Below are 12,844 nucleotides of genomic sequence, written 5' to 3'. Positions count from 1 at the left end.
TGATAAGGAATGGCAAAGCCCCCACTCAGGAAAAAAAACAAAAAACATTTCCTACTACCATCTCCCCACCACCTAATTAGGGAATGCCCCTGAGAACTAATTGCCTTTCTGAACCTCCCACTGGGGCATTTGATTGACAGGTGCTTTTCCATTTACTGAAGGATTTTCCATCCTTTTAAAACCAGAAAGATGCTAATAACCTCCACAAAATATTTTGAAGACAGATTTGCCCTGACTACACACAAAGCTAGTGGCCTCATGATACCAACTCTATTTAGTGGGTCTGATGTCCTTGGTCATTAAACACGATTTAGTACGTGGTGTGGACCAGAGATGCTTATTTCTGGACACAACAAAACCTTTGTTCCCTCCTCAGTACTATCTTAGTATCAGGTGTGTTCTGCTTTCACTTCTGTCCTTTTAGGAACACAGACAGATATCAGACCATAAGACCTTCAGAAACTACACTAATTGAATGTCACAGAACCACTGAACAGCAGGAGACAGAAAACCCATTCACTGAGCCGTGAAATTCTTTGCCCTACTGAAAGGGGAACAAGAAAATCTCTCTCTATGTCCCCCTTTTCCAGTGAAAAGGCAAGGGAAGGATATTGAACCTTCCTCCCAATGCAATTCAAAAATCAACAAATTTGTTAATTATCCTGCTGCTGAGACTTGAGCTTTATTTTTAAAAGCTACTAATTACCGTTATACTGAATTCAGAGAGTAATGTGCATGTACAGTGTAACATGCACTTTGCACATTTTGCGGGACGAATGGAAATTAGCTTCCATTCAAATAAATCAGTTTTTCAACTTATTGGAGAGCCCAAATATTTGTGCGTCATGACAGATGATTTCCTGTAGTGCTCTTCCTTCTTTTGTCCACCTGCTAGACAATATTCCAATTTGTCTCAAAATCAATCATAAAAGTTTACTCAGCTGGTAGTGACCATCAGGGAAACATTAAGGTACCAGAGCTGTTTACACTACCATACAGACAAGCATCAAGTGTATCAAAGCCCTAAGCTTATGTAGTTGCCTAATTTTGCAAGGTACAAGATGTCCTGTGGAAGTAAGACTACCAAGAGCATTCTTACTTATTAAATTAGATTACAGAGTGCAGCATGAAGCTAAGCATATGCTGCAGTGCCTTGAGTTGAGACAAATGAGCTTGTCAATAATAGAAACAGCAGAGTGCCAGTCTTTCAAAGGCAATTCAGAAACCTATATTTAAATCATATTTAATATTATAACTATGTATTTAAATCACATAGAAATACCCCCAGCTACCAAAACACTTGTTACTTTCAAGCACAGTACTTTCCTTGGCATATCGAGCTTTTGCTAGGGAATTGCTGCTGAGGGGCAGAAGTCAAGGAGGCAACTGAAAACAGCAGGCACTCTCTAAAAATGTTAATTAAGTAGAAACAGGAGCCTCAACAGTGTAGGAGGCACAGACAAGTTTGCAAGCGTGTTTTCAGTCTCGCTTAATTTCAGTATACACCCACAGATCACAAGAGGGACATAGGATGAACCATTGGAAAATATTTCTGTACATATTGAATTTCTTTGACACACTCCTGGCACGATCTAGCTCTCCAATCAATCCCTCTTCATGCTACTCCTTCTCCTTACAGAGCATGCTGTCTGAACATCACCAAAGGTACAGATGCCAGCAGACAGGTGCGTGTAACTTGTTCATTTCCCACATGGTCTGACCCCAAACAACTCCAGCCTACAAGCACTGAAACTCTATCAGCATGGCGCCGTGCCCTAGCTAATTACCTCTGCTGTGAGGCAAGGAAGAGAGTCTAGGGCTCAGCGTCATGTTATCACGTCTGCATAGCTTTCAGCTGCCTTGCATACTACCAGCCTGGAGGGCAGACAGAAGAGCTTGCATCTGTCTGTAGCTATCAACGTGCCTCTAGAAGTCAATCTCTGGCACAGAGGCAGCAGGCTGTACGCTGCAGTCGCCACTACACTGTGTTTGCTAGGCTAGGCTGCTGAAGGAATCAAAGTGTTTCTTTCTTCCTCCACAATCACCAGGAAGTGGGACTCCAGCCTCTGCCAGGAAGTGATTTGCTTCAGACAAGGCTCTGCCCCAGACGAAAAAAATAAAAAAAAAAAATTACACCTTGCTGCCATCAGAAGCAGAAATGCAGAAAGTCCTTGCCACGAGAAGGTTGTCATCGCAATTCAACTTGAGACTCTTTGCTCTCTGTCATTAAAGCACTTCACAGAGCTGTATTTACCCTCCGTCACTATACTGGGAACAGTTGTCCTGTTACTTCTTTTGCAGCTCTGCTGAGTGTTGCCATCTGCACAAGAAAGCTGGTTCCAAATGTTTTCAGTGTACAGCAAGTCTCTTCAGCACGTAGAAAACAGAAGTGTCATGTGTTGTTCCAAACCAGAATAGCATCAAAATGACAATAAAAGCTAACAGGGAAAGGTTAAAGACATGCCACTATAGCCTGGAGAGCCACAGACAACTAGTGAATCTGATTTATTCCAGTTATTGCAGTTACAGTGGTTAAAGAGTCAGCTCTCATTTGTTCATTTTCACACCCACTATTCAGGTTGAAGTTTGACCTCTAAAATCCCCCAACACAATTTGTATTTTTGGTCCTGCCTGTTCATGTAGCTCAAGCAGCTGATGGCTACCAAGTGTTCCCTAAAATGACTCGTTGATCCAGGAGGGAGCTCATCCTTCCCTTCCACCACCTCCCATCCTTCTCCCTGAGCTTTCAGAGCTGTTCACTAGCACTACACAAAACCTTGTCAGCTGTAACAGTTTGTGAGGGGAGGGGTGTGAGAGACAGAACTCTCATCTAGCTGCTACATACTGAAAAATGCAAATTTTTCAGTGATCAAATAGCATTCAACTTAATTAGACTCAGTGCCAAAGGAAGACAGGAGCCTACATTTCACTGTGCCCCTTCTGGAGAAGGAATGCAACAAAGAAGAAAAAGAAAAAAAAAATCACATAATGGAAAAACTTTCTGCATGCTAAAAAGGATAACAGCAATCTGCCTTGCTAAAAGCAAGTGACCTGTGAAAGGGGTAAGAGCTGTGCATACAGAGCTTGTTCTCAGTATGTACAAATGTCTTAAGAGCCAGTGATTGGGTTAAAAAAGTTAAGAAATGAAAAGCCAGAAGGAATAAACAAGCTCAAATGGATCTCTGTACAGGAGCTACTGATTACTTCCAAATGAGGTTTCTGAAAGAAGTATCTTTCAGTCATCCTGTTCTCCAGCAAAACTGCAGGCACAGAGCAGATTGTAGTGGACATTTTTGACCCCAGGACCCCCTGCAAAAAGCAATGTTCATATTTGTCAGGCACTCTGAGAAGACCAGTCAACACAAAGATCACTACCAGTGTGTCTCTATTCTGTACTTGCTACACGTCTCCGACAACGCCATTTACAGATGGAGACCCTTCTCAACTCCCACTGCCACTGTCCTTCTCCAAGGGTAGAGAGGAAAGGAAAGGTCAGGATGCAGCAGACTGCCCATAGGATACGTTACGTGATGTTTTCTGGAACTGCATAGTCTTGGAATTACTCTGAATATTTATATAATCAGCATTGCGTCAGGATTTAGCAGCAGCATGCACATTTCACACTGTTGTTGCACAGGCTTCTGATAGCATGCCAAACCAGCTGTGTGGACTTCCTGAACTACCAACGTATCACATTTCTCTTTTCCAATAGAGGGCAGATCATTTACTCTTTGGTTTGGTAATGTGGACTATACCCTGCTTTAAAAAGGATTACAATCTCAGGTAGGATTTTTAGTCCAGCTATTTTTAACTGGGGGGATCACTCCCTAATATTTTTTATATGACGGAAAGTAACTGTGTATTATTTTCAGGCCACACTTTTAGCTGATTTAAAAGATTCTGGTACCAATCGCTGAAAATATTCCAAAGGAATTCTAAACTGATTACAAAAAAATCAAAACAAAATAAAAACAGAAAACAAAAACAAAAAGAAAACAACAACAAAAACCACATTTCCCATGCAAAGCTTCAACAGAGGGGAATACAGAGGTTGTAACAGAGCTTGTAACTGCCTTCACTGTAGACATAGAGTGAAGTGGCTCCAGATTCAAAGGTATTTTTTAATAACCTGCTGGCTCAGAAACACCTTGACCTACTTTCTTCATAGTTTACAAAAAGAACACCCAGGCATGCTTGCTGTTGGTACCATTTTGCAACAAATACCCTTGCACATACTTTGATAAGTGAATAGATAATTCCTCCAATCATGCACAGTTGGTTGATCATTTAACTGTAAACACAGGCCCATCGACCACTGCAACTAATCTGAACCCTATGAAAGTAATCAGTACCTTTCAGAGCAATTTATGATACATTTTCCAGTGCATGAAAAAAAACAGCAATTCAGTTTTCTGCAAACTTCACCAAAACCTTCCCCTTGCCATAACAGCTAACCCTAATAAAAAAATATAATGGAACTAGAACTAGAGGTTATTGTACAATACATGCAAACTTAACTGTAAAGGTACATCACAGCTAAACATACTTCTGGAGAACCGGGTTTGTGATTTACACCAGTAACTTTTATTTGAAACAGCAAGTCTGCTAAGTATGGATATGTATCTCATTTCCATAGAAATCACTGGGGAATTTTGTATTTCCTGTGGGAAGCAAGAATGAATGAGACTTTCCACAAACAGCACAGTTCACAAAGTACATCAATAGTTTCTGGCGCAATACAGTGATATGACCTTTGTGGGGACAGGGATGCAGAATAGGGAACATGCAACTTATACAAAAAATCCACTTAAAGTGATTTAAGTGAAGGAACATAATTAAATGCATCTCATGAGTCAGACATGGATAAATCTAAGAGATCCAAAAGAAAGCACAGCTATGACCAAAAAATAAAAATAAAAAAGGGACTTTCTAAAACAACAGCACCTTCCTACCCAGCACTTCCTGAACCCTGTCCTTGGGCCCCAGACAACTTTACTAAATAATATTTTACAGAGAAAGGTATTGTACACAGCCCACATACAACCTGATTATTACTTTACTGACTGCACTTAGGGAAAGGCAGAGTTCTTCTCCAGCATACCCTTAAGAGTCTATAGAGCCACAGACAGGAAAGGAAGACGTGGTTGTGTTCTCCCTGCTCCAGGCAATAACTAAACTTCATCTCCACTGCAGGCCAAAAAAAGTGGGAGGGAAACCTGAGGACAACAGTGTGAAAACTTTGCACTGTTTTCCACTGGGGATCTGTTCAGAGGGTGTTCCTCCACATCATTCCTCCTCTACATGTATCCTATTTGCCTGCTTTACTGGAAAGAGTGTATCTTGAGTAACATGTACCCACTCACTTCTCAGCTTCTTAGGAAGATGGCAAGAAGAGGCATCAACTGCCTGCAGCAAAAGAACTCCCACTGACCCAGATGGTCCAGGAACAGGGCCAACCACCGTCTAGTCTGCATAACAATATGGACTAATACTGATGGATTAGATCAACAAATCATTTAGGCAAACAGTCGTGCAAGTTTCAACTTTCTAAAGCTGAAATGATGTTCTTCCTTACAGATTATCTACTACTTAAAGGATAAAAAAAAGTAAAATCTTCCAGGTTCTGTGCTATGATTGGTAAAGGTAAAGTCTGTTGTTACTTGCAAACTGTCTTGTTTCTGATGGCCAATCACATCACTCAGTGAGAAGTGGAAATTTAGACAATATATGATTTGGGGCTCAGTGGATAATAAATGTGATTGGCAGATGAGGTTGTTATAAAATTTCAGAGTCCATTAGAATGAAATTCCAAGTACTCACTCTAGCAAAACGGAAGCAAACCTGTGTCCTAGAGAGACTGCAGTTATTGTCTTCAAGCTTGCTCTAACAAACCAATTGATAATTTCACTTTATATTTTGCAGATATAACAGGACTGGAAAAGCATAAATAGTCCAGATTTTACCAAAAATGCAATAAACAGTTTTCTCTCTCTTCTAACGCCATTGTGATTTCTGCCAAGACTCAGAATTGCACATCTGGGAGACGCCTGGGAGCAGATGATTAAAGCTAAAGTCAAAGGAAATACAGAACAAAGTATGTAAGCTAAGAAACAGAGAATATTGCTTATGATGTCTGCATAAAATTCTCCTGAAAGAAAGCACACCGAAGGATGGAAATTTTTACCTCTCACTTACCCTGGTAAAGCTGAATGAACTTGGGCTGTAAGGCAGAGCTGATAATCCCATCTGGCAACTCTCTCAAAAATAATTTCAGAAGACTGGCTGCCGAGTACACATCGCCATCTTTAACTAGCTCCACCTCTTCTCCACGCTCGTACTGCAGACGCAACTGTTCCACCATTTTCATGCTGCCGTTTACCCTGAAGAGACCTTCTTGGGCCATACCTATAATTATGTATTACACATGAGGATGGTCTGAACTAAGACACTACTAATATAATAAAACAGATATTCTATTGTGAATGATACACTACCATCAATACAAAGGAGGACAATTAGTACTATGCAGTTTAAAAAGATCTTATTTTTCCCCTAGAAACTCCAATGGTCAAGTATTGGGTTATGATAACTTAATAAATACTGCTGACTAGATCTTGAGGCCTGGGATACTCTATGAAAACCCACAACACCCTTTGGCATTGCTGTAACATGCAAATATCTCACACCATGCAGAAATCAATTGAGATGGCTGCATTTTGCATCAGTACACTTCAACTGAGAAGAATCCAGGTTCTACAGACCTTTCAAAATTGTTTCACAGCAGCAGTAACTCTATAATAAGCACCACAGCTTCACAATAGCAGAAAATCTCTGAGATCAAATGCATATTTTGGACAGCACGAGGCCCAAAGTATTTCACTATGAAAATAAAAATTATCAATCATTTCAGGCCAGACAACCCACACCCAGTGAAGGTTTCCATGGAGGAAGTGAGATGAATCATATTGTATCAAGCATCACTTTTTAGGCATATGCTGAGATTCAAAAACTTTAGGAAAACATGTGCCTAAAGCTCAACTCGGTAAATTAATTTTTCACTAAAACATTTTCACAAGAACTCTGCTTTTTCTGATACAGTGGCTATAGACCTGCTTATTCTTCTTTAGAAGCATAACACTAAGATGATTGAAATATAAGATATATGGTTTTCATTAGTTCAGTGTGGTCATTGCTAAGCAGGAGCCTGACAGAACACTGCCAGTTCAAGAAATCAATACTGCTGCAGCAGACCTTGTAAGGAAAAGCAATCTCTTTTATGGGACCAGCAAACAAACTGATCTAGTAAGAAAAAAAATGGACAGACTTTCAAACACTTAAGCTTTTTACTTGACTAATGTAAGATACAGTTTACAGATCTTGTATTCCTGTATTCGCAACAAAACACTCCAATGTGACACGCTGTACTGCCATCTGGGGGACAACAGGAAACACCACATCTCAGTAATTCTGCAGCATAAATTGAACAGAGCCCCCATCCAGATAAAATGTCCTTTGTTCTTTCCCAAACAGTCATTTATAGAAATAAATACAGGCTAGAACCCACTTGGATCAGTAATCAAATATTTCTAAATTCAGTATAGGAAAACTTGGTTTCACCTATAAATTTGAAAATAAGCAGTTTAATACAAACTTCGTTCAAGAATGTAGCTACCCAAAAGTTGGCTCAGCTTTTTCAAATGGGTAGTCAATTCCCTGTGAGCTGGAAGAGAGCCTTTGAAATGGCTTGACTTAAAAAGGCCTACGGTGCCTATTACTGCATCTTTGCAAAACAGGAGACATACTGAACAAACAGTACACATGCTTGGCAGAACACGATGCCTCCTAAGAGTTTGTGTTCATACCTGGGGCTCTGTTTAAAATGTTTTCATGGTTAACATCACCATTATTTCACAAAACAAACTGTGGGTGAGAACAGAACAACCATTTCAAGAATTTCCCACGTAAGAGGGCATATTTGAGATCTTCCTTGCAGTCTTGAGAAAGAGAATGGATTATATGCTTATCAAGACTGGATAATCACCTTGGCATTTAGAAGACCAACTAATCTTGCTGCAGAGTAGAGGACTTGGCTTGTTCAGTTCATATTTGGGAAACACTTGTGTGGGATGCAGACCTTTTTATGGAAGGCAGAGTATAGCCCACAACTTGCAATCAAGAGGGTTTGTCAACTTTGGTTTTGATTAAACCTGAATGATGCAAGATCTCTTCCCATCCTTGCTTTTTTACTGTTCTAGCAGACTACTTTAAAGCAAGGTGAAGTAGATCAAGCAAAACGCTACTGTGGAATATAGGTAGGATTATGTTTTAAATTTCCACTGTACCTTAATCTAAGCTAACTTTCATGCTGTGTTTGCATCTACCAGCTTCTAAGGGTCTATCAAGACACAGACATGGAATCTTAAGACTCTGTAATGGGATTATCATTACTGAGCAGCTAAAAGAAAGACCTTAGGGTAAAAACAGATGCAGCTTCTTACAAGATGAAATTGCCGCCATGAAATCTTTTCCAGGGCAGAACAACTGCTACAGGATACATCTGTGCACCAACAGTGCTCTAGATTTCTAGATGTATTTCATCAACAGGGAATGAAGTCCCATGAAATGAATGCAAACAAAGGCTAAGAATTTGACACCTACCTCCCCGAGGGGGTTCAAAATAACTGAAATCTAACTGAAAACCTGCAAGAACATGTATTCCCATTCAGTAACGTATTCTCATGGGATTTGTATGTGCACATGAATGTCTCTATATAGATATTTATGTCTTCTCACTGTCAGAAACTGTGAAATAGTCGAATGTTTTGCAACTAGAAAATGACACAAAGCTTCAAAATGAAATACACTTTGTTTATAAAACTGAACAGCTTACTAATGAGCATGTGGTGTTTCATAACACTGTAGTTTATAAACATCCCATTAAATAGTAAATTCAGTATCAGAGATGGAGAAAAAGAAACAAATCACACAGTAATATTCACTGCATGTGGTTAGCACCACAGTCCTATTCGGGACAAAAAAAAATAAATAAATCTTTTCCCTTTGAAGAGACTTACATATAGAGGCAAAAGTAATTTCATTAAGCTTACCGTGCTGGGTCAGGTACTCAACTATATTCCACACAACTATTGGGATGCCATTCTTGCTTAGTCCCTGCTGCTGGAGCTCCAGAAGACTCACACCAAACACCTTTGGATGGGTTGTGTCCTTCTGCTTGTTCAGTGGAAGTGAGGCTATCTTCTTCATGTCCTCCTTCAATCTCACAGCCGATTTACTTTGCTTAAAGAATCACAGGAAAAATGTGCATTAGTCTTGTTTGCTGCAGAAGGTTGCATGGTTACAACATGAGCATATCCATCAAAATTGGCTTTTATGTTCCAGAATAAGATTTTGGTCTTACTTCCTTTTAATTCATAGGAAAGTCACTGTGAAGTAGAAAAATGTAACTGAGAGAAAAAAAAAAAAAAAAAAAAAAAGAGTGTATATCTGGAAAAGAGTCTAAGTAGCATATAATTAGGATAAGGGAGAAAGATACTTTTGTATGCAAGCTTGTTACTAGAGTAAGAAGTAATTTTGACTCACAGGAGGGTGCTTTTGTAACTCATGCAGTTCAGTTTCAACAAAAATCAACCAAACACATGAAAAATCCCAATACAACATAATCAGTTCAGGGTGTATCCAGAATGCCTGTCAGTCTCTGAGGGTTCTCTAGGGAAGGTTCACTGCATCTTTCTTCTAAATGCTACTCCCTGAGGATTCATTTTGGCCACTGCCAGCTGAGATGGACCCTTACAAAAGATTTTATGGTATGTTTAGTATCTACTAAGTCTGCAGTTTAAGTACAGAGATTTCAAAGTTAGCAGGGAGGAGGTAATCGAATCACATCCAATATGTGGGGAAAGGATCAGACCAGCTTCAAATGCAAACATCCCATAGCTTCTTCTGGAGGCACAATATACATCTGGAAGACATTCTCACAAGTTTTGAACTGCAGTGGCAGAAAAAACATGAGACAATATTCAATAAGACCCGAGGGAATCACATAATTTAGGATTAATTTTGGAATGCTGAAATCTAAATAATCATATGGTATTATCGGTTTGGAAAGACAGCCAAAGGCAGAACAACATAACCCACCAGAGTTGTGACTTCCATACATACCTAAGCATCATTTCTCTAACACAGACAAGCAGAATAGAACTCAGTAAACCTCACTCAAGAGGAAATAAGTATTTCTACTGATGTTTCTGATGTTTTCCCCATGTTGCTGACATCAGTTCCCCATGTTGCTGGAACAGTGGGCCACTGATACCACAGAGTTCAGTCTATTAGGTTAAGAAGTCACCACTAGTGCAATGCATAAAAATCAATATATTCCTACAATGTTTTAGTAAAAAATAGGCAGTAGAAACCTTACAAAAAATTACAATATTCTTTATACTTAACACAAGAAACTGCTCAGACTCTTGCCTGGGTCTTGGCGCTTGACTGCATAAGGATAAGGTGTACAGCTTTTTTTTTTTTTAAACAAATACTTAAAACTTCTTTGTTGATGACATGATATTCTTGCTGCAGTTTGTAATGAACCTAAAAATCTGAACAGGGTTGCTATTATGCCTGACTGTACATCCAGATATAATATATCTGACAGTTCATTTCTTCTACTCTGCTGTACCTTTCCCATTAAAAATATATTCCTGGAGTACACGTGGGTTCTATAGTTCCAGGTACTATGCAACACTTATCTGATCTTTATGAAACACATTACTTGTATAAATATGTTTTTTATTTGTGAAACATCATTACAATATATAAATAAAACCAGCGCTAACAGTGAACACCTTTTTAATTCTTTACAGCAAACACCACATGTGTAAATTACTGAACTGTAATTTGACCGACTTGTTAAAGCACCTCGTCACGTATCTCTTTTTAAAAAGAGATGTTTCCATTGAGGGTTAAATGGGCAATATATGATTTTCACTTCAGGTGGATACATGCCAAAGAAAAAGCTACATAACTTGGGTTCAGTTCACAAGACAGCAAAAATCCTGAGCAGTTTACAGGCAGCCGTGGTGCTTAGGGAACTTTTTGCTTAGAACAGGCCTCCGGTTACCCCCACAAAAAGTCTTGCTCAAGCGAAGAGCTCCGGCCTGTTGCCATTTTAACGCTCAAAACACAGAGCTGAAATTCCTCGCTCAAACTCATAATTTACATCTGCAAGACAACCGAGAGACGTTTCCCGCGCCTGCAGGAACAGAGGGGTAAATTGTTAGACTCCTTTTGGGATCTGGCAGGGATATGTTAACCAAGGAGAAAAATTTAAGGGCAGTTATTTCAGATACATGCTGAATCAAAATCAAAGCGCCGCCTCGAAACCGCTCTGAGCATTCACTGTTAGGCGACTTTCGGCAAGGAAGACTTGATGCTACAAGAGGAAAAGTTGTAAAAGAATGTAACTGACTATAACTGACGGCAGAAACTTACAAAAGCAACACTCCCAGCACAAAAGCAGCCCGGGACGGCGCGTTTGCAGCTCACCCAGCCCAGTTTTACAGGCGGTCACCCCCCGCGACTGCTCCCGTTCTCCCCGTCCCGGCCGCGATCCGCAGCCTCTCCCCGTCCCCGTCCCCGTCCCCGTCCCAGGGCCGCCCCACTCACGCAGATGGCCAGCGCCCCGGCCCCCATGCTGCCTGCCCGCCGGCCGGGCCCGGCTCCCGCAGCCCGCCCGCCTCCGCTGGGCCCGGCAGCCCCCTCCGAGCCGCCGGCCCGCCCCGCCGGCCCGCCCCTGCCTCTGCCCCCGCAGCCCGGGGGGGAGCAGCGCCTGCCCCCTGCTCCTCACGCTGCTGCATGGCCCCCCAGAGAGCAGCCGAGGGGGTCTTGGGCTTTTTTTTTTATTAGGGGGGCTCCTCCGGCTTGGCTGCCACCCCTCCGTCGCCCCCGGTTGAGCGGGGAGCAGTGTGGGGAGAGGCAAGGCTCAGCGCGTTTTGGTGCCCCAAAATCCACTTTGTGGAGTGGAAGGTAAAGCAGCGGGGCCCTTAGGGAGTGTGTGTGGTGTGTAGGTCACGACTGCTTGTGGTCCTCACACACCGACAGGTTAACAGAGCCGATCAACATGACGTGAAGTCTGTGCAGGATGCATACTCCTTTGCCACGATGTGAAGTCAGCCTTGCAAAATATACTCCTTTGCCAAGGAAGAATCCAGTGCTATAACCAGCACTCTGCTTGTTAGTGCCAGTGCTACGTGGTACAATATTGTGCCTCAACGTAAAAAGTGTGGAATGCTGGACTTAATCATCACCCCACCCCACCCACCTACACCCCTCAACCCCCTGGTTTTCCATCTAGGGATATAGCAGTGAAACGAGAGAAAGATTAAGGCAAAAAGGGGTGGAAAAAACCCACAGTGCTTGCGACTGCCAGCAGTCACATCATACAAAGAGTCCACGTGCCAGCAGCAGGAAGAAGAATTAATTCCCCAGTGTCCCACCCCGTCTCACCTCAGGCTGGAAGCAGGACTGGTACTAGAAATGTAAAGAAAAGCATGAAAGCATGTTTCAAAATTGCACTGTAGAGTTGCAGGGTTTCAACGTTTGACACTTTTTTTTTTTTTTTTTTTTTTTTTTTTTTTTTTTTTTTGTGGAAGAGAAGCACATACACATACTTATTTCTGTATCCTTTCAGGTGCAAGTGTTACTCGGCAGTGCCTTAGCATGTGAGTAGAAGACAAGGTCTTTGGAAAGTCTGCCTCTCAGAAGTACCTGCGTCTGGTACGGGAAGAAAAGGAAGGCTGTACAGCTAGAGAAAAAATGAGGAAAAAGAACA

General features: G+C 41.3%; 1 protein-coding gene across 4 annotated transcripts in view; it reads right to left on the bottom strand.

Annotated features, from left to right (window-relative positions):
- The window catches only part of FAM13A (family with sequence similarity 13 member A), a 128,162-nt gene extending 116,444 nt beyond the window's left edge, over positions 1–11,718 (bottom strand). For all 4 annotated transcript variants that reach the window (XM_032187025.1, XM_032187028.1, XM_032187027.1 and 1 more), the window contains exons 1-3: positions 11,680–11,718; positions 9,108–9,297; positions 6,196–6,405 (exon numbers count right to left, since the gene is read on the bottom strand). In XM_032187025.1, coding sequence (XP_032042916.1) covers positions 6,196–6,405; positions 9,108–9,297; positions 11,680–11,706 — 427 coding nt within the window. In that variant the 5' untranslated portion in view covers positions 11,707–11,718. The remainder of the gene's footprint in view (positions 1–6,195; positions 6,406–9,107; positions 9,298–11,679) is intronic.
- Positions 11,719–12,844: the final 1,126 nt, after the last annotated feature.

The sequence above is a fragment of the Aythya fuligula genome, chromosome 4 (assembly GCF_009819795.1).
Source record: "Aythya fuligula isolate bAytFul2 chromosome 4, bAytFul2.pri, whole genome shotgun sequence".
NCBI lineage: Eukaryota > Metazoa > Chordata > Aves > Anseriformes > Anatidae > Aythya > Aythya fuligula.
The sequence above is the reverse complement of the archived record's forward strand: the minus strand, read 5'-3'. Positions and strand labels throughout refer to the sequence as shown.